Source organism: Anser cygnoides, chromosome Z, assembly GCF_040182565.1.
Source record: "Anser cygnoides isolate HZ-2024a breed goose chromosome Z, Taihu_goose_T2T_genome, whole genome shotgun sequence".
Taxonomy (NCBI): domain Eukaryota; kingdom Metazoa; phylum Chordata; class Aves; order Anseriformes; family Anatidae; genus Anser; species Anser cygnoides.
The window spans coordinates 1,836,544-1,856,938 of record NC_089912.1 but is presented as its reverse complement, the minus strand read 5'-3'; the positions used below and the strand labels follow the sequence as shown (position 1 = coordinate 1,856,938).

The following is a 20,395-nucleotide window of genomic DNA, read 5'->3' as shown; positions in this document are numbered from 1 at the left end:
CTTAAAGATTTTGTGTTAGTTCGTGTTCTGTATTGGGTTTGTAAGTTTGTTCATAAGCTGCTCTTTTACTTATGAAGATATTCCCATTTTTAGATTAAAAATACCAACCTGTCCAGAATTACTTGGCACATATTTGAAGGATTAGTCGAAGAGCATTTATTACCTGATGTAATCTCAGAACTTGCGGCTGTTCAGAAGTACTCTATACCTCCTGTGCATTTTTTTCATTCTCTTCTAGAACATGTCCTGTTGGTAAGAGCTGAAGGCTAAAGTATTATAAAAGTATTACAAAGTGTATATATATATATATAAAAAAGTATTTTAAAGTGTATATATATATATATAAGTATTATAAAGTGTTATAAATATTAAAGCAAGAAATATTGTCTTTTCTTCTGACAGTATGCTTACAGTTTTAGGTGATGCATTAACCCTTCATGTTCATTAATGTCTTAGCATTACTGCAATCTGGAAAGGAAATAATACTTTTTTTAATATTATTATTAATTTACAAAAACTATGAATTTAGGAGTCTAAATATTGTGAAAGAACCAACCTAGAGTTTTTTCATTGCTTGTAGAAACAGCCCTTGTGCAACATGTTTTTTTTTTAACTTTGTAGGCTACAGATAGAAAGCTCAATAGAAAAGAAGGTTTGTTCTAAGCAGTGATTTATTCAACTGGAATACCACACTAGAACAATTGTTTTTTATTGTTTTTATGTTTGTTTGTTTGTAAATTCTGATTTTTTTCTGCTTTTAGTTATGCATTAAATGGCTTGTTACTTCACTGATGTAATTTAATTTAATTTTCATTTTGGCTATGTGAGATTGAATCATGTATATTTGGCAACGTATAGCTAATATTTTTTTCTTATTTTATTACAGGGAAATACTGATGCAGTATTTCTTGCTAAATTTCATCATGTTTTGTACCTTGTTCTCCAACTTGATCCTCCATGGAAATCCCCATCTACATTAAGATATTATTTGGATTTTCTTCAGTGTCCTATCTGTAAGAAAGGAACATGGTCCTTTATAGAGATGCTTGTAAGGTAAAAAAATTTAATGTTGTATTAGATGCAATAGTTATTCCAGATAAAAAGTTACCCCAAACCTGGGGAGGGGGAAGGAGGCTTGTAATGCTGTTATACTGAAGTCACATCTTCACCAGAACAGGTTAACTGTATGTGAAGGTCTAGAATTGTAACTGAGATTTGGACTTCTGCTATGTTTCAGTATGCGTTAGCTCACAGGTGGAAGTGTATCTTGGAAAGGAAAAGAAAGACATGTTTGTTCTCCTTTTTTGAAGAATGATTTCTTCTTTTAAACTTCTCAAAATTGCGATTATGTATTATTGCTGTTCTGGTGTGTATGTATATATGTATATACACAAATATATCTGCAGTTATGAGGCAAAGCCCAGTCTTATCTTAGCAAGAATGAAGCTTCATGTTCTATTTTGATTTTAATCATAAACTTCCTATACATGTACAAATACAGGACTCAGTTTATATAGCTGTTTGGCAAGTTTGTCCATGCTTTAGCTTAGGAACTCATTCTTTGTAACTTACATCAACAGAAACTAACTCTTCATGCGGTTGGAACAAAAACAGCACTTCTTATTACTGTCATAAAATCTTAAGTAATATTTAAATAGTTTGGTACAACTGTGATTAGAAGTGTGTAAATGTAGATCATAGTAACTGTGTATATAGACTTCAAGGGCATTGAATTGCTGTATTGGAATCACCATAATTGGACATGTAACAATTTTGATTAGGAACATGTCATTGTGCCATTGTAATGGAAGAGAATTTAAATATGAGAAAATATGTAAAATATTTTATCTTTTAGTACCTTTTGGCAGACTCTGGATACCTAGCAGTTGTATATCTGTTATTTTGTTGTGTCTATGTGCATGTTCTTTCTAATAGTAAAAATTCTAGCAAGAAAAATTTTGCACGCATTCAAAATTATCTCCATCATGTCAGACAAGCACTAGATTTGATCAAAAACTGTATTCCTGCCAAGTAACTTTGTGAACTGTTTCTGAACTGTTTATAGGGTGGATGTTAAGTCTATGAAATACTGCAAGACTGCCATGTAATTAAAGGATTTGCAGGAAGTTCTGTTAAAATCAGTAATTGTACAGTAAATCAGTTGAGACAGAAAAATACAGAAAACGTGGTTAAAGGATTCAGTTTGCACTATTTTCATCTACAAAACAAGACCCCAGTTACAAACATGTTAAGTTTTTGGAGAAAATGTGGCTTTAAAACCAGAAAGTTTGGCTTTTAAAATGATAAATGTTGCTGGGGAACAAGGTATTTCCTCTTCAAAATTGTCCAAAGTCAAAGCTGCCTTCTTTGCCAATAAATCAGACTATCATTTCCGTCATACAAGTGGATTTTTTGGTGTTTATTTTTCAGGTCTTGCCTTTATTGCAGAACCATTTGTCATGCAGTCCCAGGTTCAGGAAAAGCAGATGAACAGAGGATAGTTCACAAAACATTATTGAAGTTTTTCTTTGATTTAGTAAAAGCTGAAGTAGAGTTTCTGACAAAAAGGTGGGTTTTAATAGGATAACGCTTTTATTACTTTTTCACGATTTCACATGCATTTTTTAATCTACATCAGATTGTATCCTGATTTTTGTATGTCTGTAATAATATTCTGTTTCACAGAGATGGTATTACTTAACATTTTTTTATATTTCTTAGTTCTCAGTTTATTTATTGTAATTGGTATTGTTTTTTTCTAATTGTGCTTTAAGACCACTAGCTTTTCACAGCCTTATTATTTCACTATATAACAAGTTTCAGTAAGCATTGAATTTTGCTCGTAAAGCTACATTTTTAGCTTTGCAATGTTTCCATATCTATTCCATAAGTTCGACAAGCAGTATTTTGAACATACTGATTTAAAAAAAAAAATCAATTAAATGTTACCTTTCACTAGGGAGATAATTATCTTTCCTCAGTTTATGAAATATAAAAAATGTCTTGGTTTTGCTCTGGCAGCCTTTATATATTAGCACAGTATTAGAATTCCTTCAGTTTGACTGTAATAGTCATCATTATTTTACTTATTATTCATCAGAAATTGTGTCTGATCTTTCCATACTTAAAAATTGCCAAACCTTTGTATGTTTTGACAGAAGATAAGGTTTCTGTCTAGTAACTATAGTAATCAAAGTGGCATAAAGATTTAGGTTTTTTCACTTGCTTCTTTTTTCAGTTTGGTTGAAGAGACCAATTCACAGCACCAGCAAGTAATGCCACAGACAGTTCTTCTGAAAACCTTTTGGCTGGGAAGCGAAACCTCAGTGCTTTTCACCAAACACATAAATATTCTAGCAGATTGGGTCATACTTTCCCATAGAGAATTGAACAGAACAAATGATGTGAGTATGAATTTTATGCTTTAAAATAATGAAGACTGACATATTTTTTAAAAGACTTTTTTTGTTCATTCCTTTGTGAGGAATTATATGTAAGTATCACAGCTGCTTGTTATATCTGCCTTTTGTTGTGAAGCATGCTGGTTTTTGCTCCACTAAAGGAAATGAATTGATCCATAAGATTCTCATATTGATCTGTAGAGAAGAAACGAGTCATGAGTAGCTTGTTGGCTACATTCAGATGTTCACATGCCCTTACCAGCAGGTATTACTGTAGTCATTAGGGACACAAGCTTAACACATCCTGTCAAACAATAAGGGGTAACAAAAGAGATGATTATCTTCTTTTACAGTGATTGTATTCAGGCAGCATTAGAAGGAGAGAGCTAAGAAAACAATTTTTTATTGTTTTCTACAGATAAACATTATTTTATTTTATTAAATGCCCCATTTTCTTCCCAAGTCTTTTAGTTTCATTTGGTATCTTCCCTAGATCTTTTCATAAAAATGGAATTGAAGGCAACTTAATTGCTGTTCTGTGACCTGCTGACCAGCAGGACATTGACCTGAAAGATACTGAGTGTCCTCTATACCACCTCTTTCTTTTCAGAAGCTAGAGGCCTTGTAAAACATCTTTGACTTCTTGATTCTCACATAAAATACAAACTTACTGCTGTCTCTGCGTTCTCTTTTAAATTATTGTGAAAGCACAGAATAAATAGGTACTTCATTCACTTTTTCATTACAATAACAGAACAACAATAGAAAATCAAGTATTCCAGAGAAAAAAGCACTTTCAATATAATAGCTACTAGTTCTTCATTATGTTAAGAAAGCAGAAAGATTAAACATAATGAGAGTTTCACTCATCTTACCTAGCCAGACCTCCTACCTTTTTTGAGGACTATCAAAGACAGATATTCTGAAACAGTGCTGCCTTTTATCCTTGGTCAAGATATTTAAAAAGTGCCTAAAATTAGGCTTCTATACCCATATTTATATTTAAACAACCTACCTTTTCAAAGGTCCTGAGCACCAAGCAGGCTCACATTCAGTTGATTTCAGTGGCCATTCTGATTCTTTGGAAAATGAGATTGCTTTCATATGTTTCCTGGTGTTGAGTGTGCAGTTTAAGTGTAGACATCTTTTTTTTTTTTTTCTACTATGCCTTCTTTTGACCAGTTCCTGTGCTGTAAGCCATACCTTTATCATGAACTGCTCTTTGCATAAGCAGAATAATCACTTGTGGCAGAGTGTAGTACATGTATGAAAAATAAAGGAAGACTAAAACACAGCATAAAAGATAGACCTACCTCTTGTTTAGATTTTATTTTTTCATAGTTTTCATATATGTTTAAATACAATACAAAAAAATATAGATATAAGAATTGTCCTTTCAGCACAAAGCCAAAATGCCTATTGTGTTTACATTTTGATTTGATGCACTATAATTATTGTGCAATGTCCTTGCAGATTTCTAGCCTAAAAAGCAGCTCCTCTATTCTGTTGCCTGATAATATCTGTAGTGTTGTATGTTCTTTCCTACTGCCTTATCCTTTAGCTTCATATTTTTATAATGCATTTTTTTCCTTTCCATTTTTTGGCAAAAATAATCTCTAAAACAAAATGCTGTATTTTTACATACAAAACTCATCATTATTGCTTTCTGCACTCTCAGTTTTGTTTAGAACTTGAAATAATGATTTTTCTTATATTCAGAGACTCCCTTTAGAATTCCATGACATAGCTGAAAAGGTCAAAGGAGCCAAAAGAGCAGATCCTCCCCAGCTATGCAGACAGAACTGTGTTTTCTTTTCTTCTTCTTTTTTTTTTTTTTAATTATTCTGGAGATGCATACATAAAAACATATGCCATTAAATAGAGCATATTGGGTGCAATTTTTCCCCCATCTATGTTTAAGGGTATGATTCATTGTTACCAGTTTTGTTTTTTAAAAACTGCTTACTTAAGAGGCAGCACATTCTCAATATACATGTAAGGCCACTTAGAAACCAAAATTAAAGGAATGGCTCAGGCAATCTTTCTATCCATATAGGCAGAGAAAATTGTGTGTTTTTTTTTTTGCACAGTGTAAAGGGGTGACCATGTCTGCCTGCTTACATAAAGGTATGAGATCATGGAAAGACACAAACATGCCAATTGTGATATAGTAAACTTCCATGCAATTGTTCTGTGAAAATATCTGTGAATAAAAGCAGAGAAATAATTTAATGAAATTCTTTTTGAGGCATATCGAACAGATTCATTTCTAAGCAGTAAAAGTGATTTTTTTTTTAATTTTTTTTTTTTAGCTATTCAGAATTTGATGAGAAGCATCTCTTTTTATGTGATTCAAAGAGATTGCAACAATCAGCAATCAGAGGAGAGGGAAAGTATCTGTATATATTCCCTGTCATCTAGGGGTTTTTTTGCAAAAAATACTTAATACATATATGTAAACATATATAGATATACATGAGTGTGTAAAAAGAGCAAGCCGGAAACAGATGTAGTATCTGAAGTGAGAACCTCCAGGCTGAAATTCTGCATGAGAGTTGCTGGTTTTCTTGGAGTAAATACTCTGAAGGTTTTTCACTTTTCAGGCCCATTGTAACCTGTATCAGGAACAAAGAAAAATAAAGAACGAAGGGCTACAAAGACTATGGTTACATATGTGGGTGACTGTCATTACATATACAGGTGCATTTACTTTCTTGTGTTGGAATTTATCATAAAAGTACTGTAATAAAGTTAGTGACAGGAAATCGAATGCCCTCACTCATCACTGTGTTAATCTACTGCGACATCCTGGTGGAATAAAAGTATTCTTGTAGTTTAAAATGCACTGCCAAAGAACACAGATGTGTTTTTTTCCATCTCTTCATCTCTGGAATCAATATTGAATATATGGCTAAAATCATAGAATCATGGGAATGAGTCTATGCGTGTCATACTTGAAAAGTAAATAGGATTGATGCAGAAACTCACAAGGTTCCTTGAAACAGAGCTGTTAAATTAACTTTAAAATTTACAAAGGAACAAACGTATTATTTGTAACACTGAGTAGCCATTCAGTTAGGGCATCTTTTCATGGTGATACTGCCTCACTAAAAGAACCAGAACACTTGTCATCTCTGCTGCTGCTTTTTTTCTTTCTTTCTTTTTTTTTAAGGCTGTAATACACAGTCTGACAAAGGAATATAAAAGGGATTCATTCCAATTTTTATTTGCATTGTCTTTCATATTTCTAGTGTGCTTTCTTCCATGTTTCAAGTATCATTACAGTATGGTATAAATTTGTAGAATTGAATGTCTTTCTGTTACTCCCCAAAACTTTCTTGGAAGTATGTTTTAGACAGTTTTCAGAGTACTGTATAACCCTGAAAACATTATACCTTATAGAAAAGAACTCTAAAACGCATCTCTAAAATAACTCTCTAATTCAAAGTAAGAAAGTTAAAATGAATTTTCCCGTGACTTAAAAGCTTTCCAATGAGAACTTTTATATGAGTACTAAAACTTCTATCACTGGAGTACTTGACTCCTGAAAGCATTAAATGAAACAGCAATGGAGGAACTGGGTTTGCTAAGCTAACAGTCACCCGTTGTCCTTTATATGCTAACACAGTCAACAGCCTTTGTTCGCTTCAGTGCTTTTTCTGAGTTAGCATTGATTCTCAACTCTAACAACCAGTAAGAGAGTTTTGAAAAAAAATACTTAATTGGATCTTATTTAATTAGCTAAGCATGGTGTAGTGGGTTGACCTCAGCTGGCAGGTAAGCCCCCACTCAGCCACTCACACAGTCCCCCCTTTGCAGGATGGGAGAGAGAATTGGAAGAGCAAGAGCAGTAAAACTTCTGAGTAGGGATAAAGACAGTTTAGTAAGTGAAGCAAAGCTGTGCACACAACCAAAGGAATATAAGCTCATTCACTATATCTCATTGTTAGGCAGATCTTCAGCAGCTTCCTGGGAAGCAGGACTTCGGAACACATAGCGGTTACTTGGCAAGACAAATGCCACAGCTCCAAATGTCCCCCTTCCTCCTTCTTCGCCCTCCCCAACTTTTTTTGTTGAGGACAACATCGTATGGTATGGGCTATTGCTTTGGTCGTTTGGGGTCAGCTGTCCTGGCTGCATCCCCCCCCCCAACCTCCCGTGCACCCCCAGCAAGTAGGCATCCAGGCTTTCACATTTTCCCAATTAGCACCCCCAGTCTACTTGCAAGTTCAGCAACTTGCAGGTTCCAGCAGTGTTCAGCAACAGGTAACACACTGGTGTGTCATTAACACTGGTTTAGGAACAAATTCAAAGCGTAGCACCATACAGGCTCCTGTGAATAAAATGAAAAATCTTTGCCAACCAGACCCGCTTTGGCATCATAAGTAATACTGTAGTCCTTTAAGAATCTTTTCAATGTGATTTGAAATACTACATTTTGTAGTATTACATTATTTGCAGGAATTTTAAAATTACGCATTTGCGGGGAAAAGAGAGATACTTGAATAGTTTCTTAATGCACCTACAAAAATCACGTTCTCATTCGCTGATTTATAAAGAAACAAAACTAAGTCAGGTTCAAGTCTGGTTAAAGGTTGAAGAATAAGTGGTAGGGCCAAAATCAGTGGTTTCTGAATATTCTCAATTTTCACTGATTGAAGGCTTGTGTTCCAGTGACCAATAGCCACATAATTTATCTAAATGATGGTGACCTCTCATTTAGAAGTATTTTTACATAATGCGAAATTGCCTTTGGTAATAGTATAGGACCTTATGTCATTTGTATGGGTAATTTGTTATTTTATATTCAGGAATAAGAGTTTTCATATAATGTTCTGAATATTGCTTTTGTATATGTACAAAAAATCAGCGGGCTCCTGTGAATTTACTTTGTTACTGATTTGCATACAGAGATCACTTAGCTTTTTAAGAATTATGCTTATATTTTAAAAATATTGCTGCTGAAGCTTTTTTATTTTTTTCCCTTTATGTTAGGTTGGTCATTAAAAATATCAACTAAATTACAGGAAATCTGCAGCTTTAAACCAGCACTACAGTTGTAAAGCTGCAAAAGACTTTTCTTTAGGATTGATTTAGAGGATGTAGTCTCATGAGTTTGAAAGCAGGAGCTATTTATTTGCACAATGATGTTTTGGCATACATGGTAACATTCCCATGTCAGTTGGAAATGCTAGCTTCTTTTTCCTTTTTAATACTGTACACATATGTTTTCATGACTATGTTTGTATTTTTCTGTGGCTGAAAATGAAAATATTGTTAATAAGTTAATATTTCAATATTCTTAAAACAGATTATGCTTTAAGTAAATTAGAGCATTATCCCCTCATTTGTAACATTGAACCATTTATTTCATGATGAGAAAGCTCTTGGTTTGTACTGTTGTCAGAATGCCAGCTAAGCCTGTACCAGTTGGCGTTACCTGGGTTGTGTTCCTCAGAGTGCAGATATACTTAACTAGCAAAGGCAGCTGCAGCTAATGTACCACCAGTCAGATTTACTTTGCAACTGTATATCTGGCTTTGTGGAACATCATTTATACTTGCAGTATTAACACTCATTATTTCCATTTCCTGTCCTGTCCTGTCTGTGTTGTGTCTCCCATCCTCTCCACAAATTGTCACAGCTGAAGTAATACAACCTTGTGGTTTAGAAACATGAAAAAACAATGTAAATACTTGTGCTTTACATCTGCATTTACCTCAGTCTACGTCTGTATGTCCTTGATCCTGTCACTTACTTCTGTTAAAAATCAGCTTAGTCGATGCATTTCTGTAATTTATTTTTTTTTAACAGCTATTGACAGGGTTAAAGTATTCACCCAGTATTTTGCTTTGAGATCCAATGACGAAGAGGTATGCATAACTAAGGAAATTTGGGATGTTTTGAATTAGTTCTTCAATTTTTATTCCTGAATTCTGAGAAGATACAGAGTAATATATCTTGAAAATATTTAAATATTGGCAGAAAAAAAAAAATCATGTTGTTGACCTGCCATACTAGTGCTCCATTTTTTTTTCCATATGAGATCTCACATTTCATCTAAAATAATGTATTAGGATACAGTAAAGCAAGGGGCAAAACAAATCAAGCAGAGCTGAACAGAAAAAAAGGAATTAGGGCAGGAAGCTATCTCAAAGATCACATTCCTGACAGATTTTGTCTAACCAGATCTTAAAAGCTTTCAGTGACAGAGATTACCTCACCCCCCCACACAACGTTTATTTGTAGTTCTGTTTATTCCTTTTCTTTTGAATGACAAGAAAGGCTGTTAACTGTATGGGCAGTATGTATGTAGGTTTTCTGCAGATGATTTTGTAGTATTTTTATAATAAATTTCATCTGTGTCACAGTGTCCATTGTTCTCATATATGTCTGATTTATTGATGAAGCTCAAACTGCTTTGGTCTTTGGTGCTTTCCAGCTCCTGAGGGAATTGTATTAAATTATTTTAAACCAACCCTGAATGTATTTTGTTCTCAAAGGAGTATCAGACAAACCATTGATTGTGGAGCACAACTAAAAAAAGAAAAGTTCTGTTTCCTTTAAGTAACTCTTTAAAGTCTCAAGCTTACCAATAAGTACATATTTGATTCCATTTCTCTCTTATCCAAAATTGTGTGTTTCGAAGTATGCGTTCTTGTTCACTGGAATGCAGTGTATCAGCAGATGCTCTAGTGTAACTGTAGTGATTCTCTAGTAGAGCCTTAGGTGTAGGCTCTACTTAGACTCTGCTAATTTTGTCAAATTAGCTTCATGTATTCTTACTATCTTGCATGTATTTTTCTAATTTTCACATTCAAAACTGACGTACAAATCTGTGAATTTGGTGTGGTTGAACATGTGGTTGGAGGAATGTCGTATTTCAGACTCATTGCACAGAATATTTCTACACGGTGGAGAAAGGTGTTGTGTAGACAGATCTGACTATCCTTTGCACATACTAACTTGGACACCAGAAACAGCATGCTACCGAACCTATAATAGTGAGGTGAAGTGCTAGTATGGATGAATACATATGTTAATGTGACAGTACCTCCTGGATGACAAGTTGTCTAGCTACACGTCATCTTAGTAACTCCTCAAGAAAATATGCTTTGCTTTCTTATCTGTGTATCCTTATTTTTCCTGCAGGTTCAGGGGAGAAAAAGCTAAGGCTAGTGACCTTACTTCCATTCACTTTAAAAATGCGGCTGCTGGTCTTTTTGGAAGTTTAATAGTAGAAGAAAGTTTCCTGATCCCACATACTGCCAAAGTTTTTTATGTGCAATAGAGTAGCACCTTACGACCTTACCCACCTTTTGGCACATATGTATGTGGTTAATCACACTGGGGGCTTTAGTTTCATGATGGTACCTTTAGGAACTGTGAATCCTAACAGAGCAAGGAGGCTAAGAGCCCTGTAATTATTAAATAAACACAAGGTTAACTAGCAAAAATGCAATACTTGAAATTTTACAGTTAAACAAAACCTGTTTTGAAAATAAATTACTTTGTACTTGTAATCTTTGATCATATTTTGCATGGTGTTCTAGAAAGTATGTTTCCAAATAATTTGTAGTTCTCTAATGCCATATCTCAACTGGTATGGCATTAATGGCATAATTAATTTTGTTGACCTGGCTGCAACAGTTTGTTTTTAATCAGAGAGAGAAACGCCAGTGAAGAACTGATATGCCTTTTATTTGAAGATGTTCTCTGGCATTATTACTGGCACATTTTCAGTGTGAATTTACTATACAATACAGGTCTATAGATACTTTTTTTTTTTTTTTCTCCTTGTAGGCTTTCAGATGTGAAATAGCTGCTCTATTAAAGGCAATTCTTGGAACTGTAGTGGAGTATTGGATCATCTCAGGTTTACTTATGGACCGAAATGTGTTTTGTCAAATAGCTGATGATTTAGCACAATACGTTGCCATTGCTTGTGACGGTGAGTGTTTGAAATGCTTCTCAATCTTTTAATCAGATATACCAAAGAAGTCCTAAATTAAAATTCTCAGTTTACATTCAAGTTATGTTTTACCTTCTTTTGCAGCCATGCTATCTTACAGTGTGATGTGTATGCAGGAAACTGTTTTACTCTGTGTGTGTGCATATGCATGTGTATGTCTGTCCCAAGCAAAGACCAAATAGAGAGAGCTTTCCTATTAAAATCCTTTTAAATAAATCTCAATAGGTATTAGTAGGTATTAGGTATTATTAAAGAGTGTGAAGAGGAAATAAAATCTTTGCAGTTCTCTTGTCAGTTTAGGAGGAAGTGTAAGCATATCATAATAAGCCATAACTTCAGAGAGGCAATTCGGGACACCTTTGCTCAGACCAATTTTCAGATGAGACCTTTCACTCAGCAGGCTTGATCTTATTTGTTAAAGACATTTCAGCAGTAAGTCCAAAAGCTACCCTGAAATTTTGGTCCTTACAGACATCAGATGGAAACATTTCAATGTCTCATTCCAAATCCTTAGATTTAAAGGACATTAATGGGGTAGGGTGGGATTCAACTGCTCCTATGAGTATCATATATCTATTGTTCCTCTTCAATTAATATACTAGATGAAGAGAAATGTTATGGCTCGGACCGTTGCCATTCAACATCAGCTGTGTTATTGGTTGTTTCAGCAATTGAGGATGAGGAACTCAACTGGACCGAAAAAAATAATCTGAAGAAAAGACTGAATATTTTTAATTTTATATTGAAACTTCATTCCCACCATTTTTTTTTTGTTGTTGTTATAGAATCATGGGAAAACTGTATCTCAGCTTTTATACCTCTAAGTATATCCCAGTTTCAGTCATATTCAATCATAATTTTCTGTAGAGAAAGGTGTTGGTTAGACTTCATTTGAAGTGCTGTTGCCTTCTCCACCTGGACACTTGAGAAGAGCTGTCGTGAAAAAACAAACAAAAAAAAACAACACTGAATTCTGTGTCTCTAGTCAAATAGTTTGACTCTGGTCTTGGTCTTTCCTATGGAAAGTGAATGATCAGAACCATTATAACCTGCCTCAGATTTAAAAAAACACAACAAAAAACAAACCAAAAAAAAAGTTGGAACTTTGTAGTATTTACGTCAGTGGAGCTTTTAGTATCTCCTGCTACCTCTCCAAAGGATTTTCTTTTTAAATTAATTTTTATATGCTTCTTCATCCATTCAGACCATTCATAGGAATAACATTCATAGTCTGGTTGTAAAGAATAAAGATTATTTGACATTATAATTGGTGATCACTGGAGCTCACTTCAGTCCACAGGACTTAAAGTGTGAAAAACCATAACAGAATTTTCCTAAGATTCTGTCAATCTTGGAGTAGAAGACACTTAAATGTTATTCTTGTTTTGATTGTGTCTGTATACCAGTTACTGTGTGAGCATTTCTCAGCAGAGCAGAATACTACCTCAGTACAGTAAAGACCTTGGCAGACCTTGCTTTCCACCTTTTTCAGGTGCTATTTTGATGAAATTCTACTGCTAGAATCAAAATGCAAATATAACCTTAAGAAAAATCATCCATTCCATCTCCTCTAAAAACAAATACAAAACAAAACAAACAAACAAAACCCCAAACAAACAAATAAAAACAATGAAGTAGGCCAGAGCTAAGCCTGAAGACAGGTACATCTGAATAGTATTGGAATTTGCTTAAGGTCCCATGTAGAATTTGTAGGTCGCCCTGCATTACTTAATCAGATTTCTTTGTTTGTGTTACATACATATTACCTAAATTGTGTTTGTATTATGTCACATGAAATTTTAAAGGTGATCACTTGCATAATTTCATCAAATGAATAATTTCATTCTCAAAATCAATCTAGAGCTTTTATAAGGTTGTGTTCAGAGCATTTTTTAAAAGTGCTTAATATTGTAAGAAGTGGTGCTTTGTCTTTTAAAGTTTGATGATCATTGTCTAAGAAGCTGGTCTTGTTATCAGATGATGGATACAATCTTTTTTAATATGACTATTTTAGTAATTCTAATAGAGAATAACTTACAGTAACTGCAACAGTAGAGCTCTTTTTCTTGCCTTTGTTTTTATCCAGATTTTTCAATACATGATTTACAAATGTTCATTTGTACCATACCATCCCTCTGGCTTCAAATGTTTGTGGCAGAAGCAGTTTTTAAAAAACTGTGTTTACAGAGGAATGTAACTATTTCTACAGAACCTCTTTCTCTTCAGAAAATAGTAAGTAACTCTTACACTCTTTAATAACCTAGGATACTTAAGTACTTAACAAATAATTAGATTTGCGAAAGTCTTGGAAAATATCTTTCTTTTGTGGTGTAAGGTCTTGGTCATTGCATGTATGCTCTTCCACCTGCAGTAACTCTTCTGCATTTATATTTCTATCTGCCTGAGAGCAAGGTTCAAAACAATAGTGAAGTTTTTCTTACCAGAGAATTGGTAACACCTCTTCAAGTTAATTAATCTGTTTACATGCAGCTAACATGGAAAGTCAAAAGGAAAGCTTTTTAAAATAATCTTTGATATGAATACTTTTTTGCAATATTATGTCTGTAATTAAGGAAAATGCAAAATACTGCATGGTTTTCCATGGATATGTTTTCCTTCAGATTTTTATTCTACTGTGTCCAAGCATTTGTTAGATACGAGATTTTATTATTCTGAACCACAGCGTCTTCCTATGAATTTCTCCTCTTAAAAGCTTTCTCCTACTTGCAAACCTTTTCTTGCCTTCAAATCACAAACTGTGATAGCTGATGAGGAAATATATAATGAAATTCTCAAAACCACAGTCACTGTCAGGATACACACACATCAGGAAGATCACACAGCAATGACATGACCTAACTTAGAGCCACATTTCAGTAACTTCTATGCTAAAGTCTAACCAGAATATGGAATTCTTGAGTGTTATGGCCTGAAGTTGACAGGTAGAGTTAAAGAAAAACAAAGTCAAACTTAATAATTTTTTCCATACATAAGTTTTCTCAAACTTTACAGAAATTTATTGTGAACAGAGATCATTGTTTATTAATACATTGTGTTTAAAGAGAGCTTGAACAAAAGACTGACAGAATTTCAAAAATAAACCAACGAGATCTAATATTTAACGTATGTTGCCAACACATATGTAGCAGGAATCACTATTTTTATTATTGCCATGACTACTAATCACTCTCTGCAAGAACTTTAAAAAATGTTAGCAGAGCCTGAATAAAAGTTCATGGGTTTCTATGGCTTTCCTTAGCATTCTTTCTTTCTTGTTCCATACAATAAAGACTGACCATTTTCCAATTTTGCTTGCTCTTCTCATACAGCATTTATCAGCTAGGCTTTCCTATGGGTTTAAGCAGTGCTCTCCGACTCTCCGCAAGTAACTGTACAGTGAGTTCCTTCATAGCACACTGCTTGCATAATCTTCAGCGATGTGTTACGTACTCAAAGCCTTCTTTAATATTCTTTGATCTAATGACTAATCATGCAGTGAGACCCTCACTGGACTATGCTTTTGCCAAACTGCAAAATCTCGCATGACTTTTTGAAAAGAGGGTCAGATGTGGGTTGGAAGCTCTGTATTGCCAGAAACGAGCCAAAATACCTACAATGCTATCCCAATAATGAAAGAACACTTAAGAGCTAACTGACTAGCTTACTGCTTTCACAATGTCCAAAGGCTTATTCCAACCCTTAGCTTAGAAGGGATGAAAGAGGGGAGTATTTCTTTGCTAAGTTGCTCCCTGAGCTGGGGGAAGAAAGCTTGTAAATACTTCCATTAAGTAAGTGAGAATCAATTAGCTTTTCTTTAGTCCAGTTATATCCAGTTAAAGAGACGAATATGTTCTCGGCTACAGAAAAAAAAAAATCCCACCTCCTGGCTCAGACATATCTCACTCACCTCTGAGGCTAGCGTATGAGTTGTTGTGAATTACAACAATATTAAAATAAAGATCGCAGAGCTGACAACAACCTATATGTGCAAACATCACTTAGGGACCATATTTTAAAAAACTGAGATGCAGTACCCTGTGGGTGGTGAATGACTGCTTGTACATGAAGTGCAAGAACAGAAAAAAGACTTTTAGTTTACTTTACAGAAACTCACTGAAAATGTTACTTTTGCAACAGGTCTGTTCCTATTTGCCTGCCTTGAGAGAGTTAGGGATGTGTGAGACAAGAAAGATACGTAAAGCAAAGAAAAAGAAAACAGGGCGTTGGCCATGCCCTGAGTCTCAAAGGGCATTACAGATGCTAAATGGTGATAAGCAGAACCAAGTCAAAGTGCTGCCTGATCTACCGTAAGTAATACCTATAACATCACCAGTTTTATTCTGCTTTGGGGGACAGCTTCTGACCTGACACATTTCTTGAACTTTATATGACCTGTTTTGTTGTCTACAAATTACTACAACTGACAGAAATCACCATTTTAAACCTGTAACACCTCTGGTGTGGGGTTCCCCTTTTCTCCCCATCCTCCATCTCTGCATACATGCAGACTGATGTAGTAATATTTTCCCAATATTATAAATAAAGGATACATAGAGAAGTTGAACAATTCACAGAATTACCTTTTAAAAAAGTTTAATTGTGGGTAATTTAATTTTATTGCTGTTTTAAATACAGTTATAATTAAATGACATATAAATTACATAGTTAAGACATTTTAGAAATAACTCTGAAATTCTTAGATCTAAGTACGATACCTATACACATTTTAAAGTCTTTAGGTACATACACTCTATCCAAAAAAATAAAAGAGTGATTTTAGATGTGTCTCCTTTGCTCTCTTTTCAGTGACTTAGTATTTAGTAAGTGCTGTACAAGGACGCGTAGAGCAAGGGAGAAAGTTGGGGCTTCAGACACCAAAGAGAATTGCTACATTTTAGCTGAAGAAGCGCATTTTTACAGGAGAAATGTTAAAGGTATTCTATGTATCTAATTTATGTTAAGAACTTTATATGGTTAGAATCGGCAGTTTCAGGTTTAAAAATCTTGACCTTATGAATGCTCAACTAAAATGATGGCTTATGCCCAAGAATTATTTTCTTATGGTTCACATTTCTTTTTGTCAATGTCTGTTTGAGAGGAGGAATTGTATATATGGTGGAATAAAGCTGCCTTCTTCATTCCCCTCCCCCTCCCAGATATTAAATACAGTGTACAGCTTGTGTGAGCTCATTCCAGGCTTGCCCGCCTTACTTTGCTAATCCACCTCAACCTGTGCTTGGTAGGATCAACGTCTTCTGATTTGAAAGTATAATTCAGTCTTCATCTCTTTCAGTCCTAGACATTTTGTGAACAAAGACTGAGGAGTATGCTATGTTACATAGCTGTGTTAAGCATATGGACTGTTTTCTTCCAGGCATTCAGCCCAGACTATGAAAGGCATTTGGCTTTTGTCTTAGCTATACTGGAACCCAAGTACCTAAGGAATAAAACAGCACTGCAGTAATTCATTCAGTTCCTACTTATTACACAAATGCAATAAATTGTACTTTACATGAGGCTTTACCTCAACAGAATTACTCACTGGAACTACTTTTTATTATCTTCATCATCAGAAATTTACCTATATCACTTAAAACACAACTATTAATCATGACACCCAAGAGAAGGCTTAGGAAAAACTAGCAAATAGAACCTAGGATTGTTCAAAAAATTATAATCAGAATTGTATCACAAACAGTGAAGGACAAAAAAAAAAACCACCTCACCCTCTTTTGGGATTTAAGAGAGCTTCAGTAACAGAGCCAGACCATGCATTTTTAAAATTGGTTCACTTTCTCTTTATTGCTTTTGCAAGTAAAATTGATGTGAATTATTACATGCTGACTTCTACAAAGAAAAGTGAGCTGAAGGACTACAGGAAAAAATGCTTTTTTTTCTATTCTTTCCCTGCCAAAATTGTAAGTAGTATCTACTGTTGAAAGAATGAGTATGGAGCTGACAGATTTACATAGTGAAAGTATTAATATAACAAAATACGCTATGTTAATCTTATTGCAAACGCTGAAGAGATTTAGCCAGAGATATTCTTCATTTCTAAGATGTTTGTTGCATCATCTTTCACCTGGCATCAAGATTTTTCTCTGGCTCTTGTTCAAACCTAATCATTTACTTGAAAGCAAAACAGTGTTCAGAATGGGTCTGAAGTTTTTATCATGCAGAGACTAATGGTGTCTTTATATATAAGCAGCAGTTCTCAGTTGCTTGCTGTTCAATTTTTCACACTTCAGTTTTACATGATACCAAGGCTTGGTATTTTTTTTTTCAGAGGATTTTCTTTTTTGTTATTATTATTATTATTATTACTATTATTATTAGGACCCCTTCATGTATTTCTCCCTCTTTTCCCCCTTCCCTTGCTACTGTAGCCAAGTCAGACAGCCTATTGAGAAACAGCAAACCATCTGTTAACGGATCTGAAGTTCTGAATTATACTTGAGTGTGTAGAGGCACTCGTGCTTAGCCAGAAACATTCATTTGAATTAAGCTATAAATGCTGTGTAAAAAGAACCATACATTTTAACGTAGGTTCATGAATAAATTTAAGGGAGGGCAACTGCACTCTAAAGTTTTATTGCTTCAAAACCCAGTATTTTTGGTGTTCTGTGATCACTTGGTGCTTTTATAGTGTGATTGAAGCTTTAAACCTTGAACTGGGGGGAGATAATTCCTGTGTTAAACCATTTGCAATACAATTTCATTGCTGGATCTCTGGTGGAACAGAAGCGCTGTGGGTTTTTTTTTTTTTGAATTTTCTTAAAAGATGGTTAAACAGGATAAAGGAAAATCTTACTCATTATTGAATTTTCTGGCATATAGCCAGGTCTCCTAGTTCCAGGCACTTTGATTATTTTCTTTAGTTGCTATCTTGCCTAGTCTAGTGTAATCTATTAATTTTTTATGGTAGGAGAGACAGCCCTGCATGAAGCTTGCATAAGAAACAAAGTGGAGAGATTGATTCAGCTTCTCTCTTCCCCTGGAATAGAAATTAATGTTAAAGGTAAGTTATTCATTTTCTCTACAGAACTAAGAAATTAAGCCAGATAAGGAACTGTTAAACATCCTTTTGGTAATGAAGTTTATATTTATGCTATGAAAACTGCCTTTATTATTATAACTAACAAAATCGGGACTTCATAGCAAACATTGCTGAAAGGTTAATTTTAAATTAAATGTGCTTTAACATCACATTTTGTATCAATTTTTAAAAATGCGATTTTTTTATCATGTTTTTCAATAGAAGTTCTTATTTTGAAATCACATGTTGCCACTGTCACCATAATGAATGCTAAAAAGTCAACTGTTTTGCTGTCTAATGAATTACGTTATTAGCATTTTAGTACTACTTCTGCTGTTTTAAAACTTCCCTTGATTTATAATTCAGACCATGCTGGCTGGACGCCTTTGCATGAAGCCTGTAACCATGGCAGCACAGTGTGTGTCCATGAAATTTTGCAACGTTGTCCAGAGGTAGACCTGCTCAGTCAAGTGGACGGGGTGACTCCTTTGCATGATGCACTGTCAAATGGACACGTAGAAATTGGCAAGCTGCTACTTCAGCATGGGGGTGAGTGCATATACGCTAAACTGGTTTAGGGAAATTATCCTGTTCTGAGTCCATACGAAGTTTGTGGTGCTTTTATTAATGGTTGCATAAAATAAAATTTTATTATAAAATATTTACTTTAAAACATTTTTAAGCCAAGCTGTTTTGGTCACAATAAAAATATTACTGTTCTCACACTTATCTTGATCAGCTGAATATGAAATTAGCCAGGATTTTCACTTTTGTTTCCAATATGATAATGTTTTTATTCTGTATTTTACACCATATGCATTGTAACTATATCCTCCAAACTAATTAACAAAGATAAAGATTACCTATTCACCAAGTAAAGCTAAGGGTTTTCTTTTGTTTTGATCTATTTTTACTGTAATGCAAAAATAGATCAGTAAATCTCTATATAATCATGTATTTCAATTTAAATTTGTTCAGCATTTATGAAAATTAATGTGATGGTCTTTGAAGAACACAATTAGCTTGGTAATTAGTTTAAGAAAGGAATCTATATTGTAATTGTGATAACTGCTGTTTAGGGATAATAGTGGGAGGGGCGCCTTAGTTTCTAAAAAAAGATACATTGCCCCTTAGGCAGACACGTGATAAATGTTTTGAACAGTATGTTTTTTAAGTGACAGGGAACTTGTATCTTGTGTTGAAATACCCCGTATCAACATAATTAACTTAACATGCTTTTTAAAACAAAACAACAGCAAAGAATGATCCTGGATATCAACTCTTCTTTCTTTTAATTTATTTACTAAAATGGGTATTTGCGATATCCTTACTCTTGACCTACAGTGTCAATTTAATCTCTGTGTTATATGCTGAGTCCAGATTTTTTCAATAAAAATCATTCTGCTTGTAGCCTTAAGGTAAAAGAATGCACTGTATTTAGATGGCCTATTACTTAATTAAGCTAGAGAAACAAAAATTTTATTTCATTCTTGGCATAAGACCCTGTGTATTTACAGTCTTCTCCTGCCCCCTAAAGGCTGTCTCTGTCTGTTGTACAAGCGCCGGCTCATGATCTATACATTCATTCCTTTGCAGTTTCACCTCTCTGTGTTTGCTGAGCTTCAGTTCTTGGGCTCCCAGGTGTTTTATATATCTACTGAACCACACATCTGACATGCCAAGCCAATACCTGGGCTCACTTCCATCGGTCTAAGTGATGCAATAGCCAATAATGTAGTAAGCCCAGCTCCTCAATTGGAAATGGCATTGCACTGATAGATGTGCATTTTTCCTCGGCTATTGTGAAGAATAGGTAGTGGATGATCCTGTTGTCCTACGGGAAGAGCTCTACTTGCACTTGCATTCATCAAAGTTTTCTGGCAACTATAAGGCTGCATGTGCCCTTATCTTTGCCTTTGTCACACTCCGGGTTTTGGCCTGTCAAGTAGCTGACAAGACTATGGTAGAAAACGTGTTACCCATTCA

General features: G+C 34.5%; 1 protein-coding gene across 2 annotated transcripts in view; it reads left to right on the top strand.

Moving 5' to 3' along the window:
• SLF1 (SMC5-SMC6 complex localization factor 1) overlaps positions 1 to 20,395 on the top strand; it is a 39,729-nt gene that overhangs the window by 16,809 nt on the left and 2,525 nt on the right. For both annotated transcript variants that reach the window (XM_048046668.2, XM_013193307.3), the window contains exons 8-17: positions 94 to 252; positions 887 to 1,053; positions 2,431 to 2,568; positions 3,239 to 3,404; positions 11,205 to 11,352; positions 13,460 to 13,605; positions 15,511 to 15,680; positions 16,180 to 16,307; positions 18,299 to 18,391; positions 18,776 to 18,958. In XM_048046668.2, coding sequence (XP_047902625.2) covers positions 94 to 252; positions 887 to 1,053; positions 2,431 to 2,568; positions 3,239 to 3,404; positions 11,205 to 11,352; positions 13,460 to 13,605; positions 15,511 to 15,680; positions 16,180 to 16,307; positions 18,299 to 18,391; positions 18,776 to 18,958 — 1,498 coding nt within the window. The remainder of the gene's footprint in view (positions 1 to 93; positions 253 to 886; positions 1,054 to 2,430; positions 2,569 to 3,238; positions 3,405 to 11,204; positions 11,353 to 13,459; positions 13,606 to 15,510; positions 15,681 to 16,179; positions 16,308 to 18,298; positions 18,392 to 18,775; positions 18,959 to 20,395) is intronic.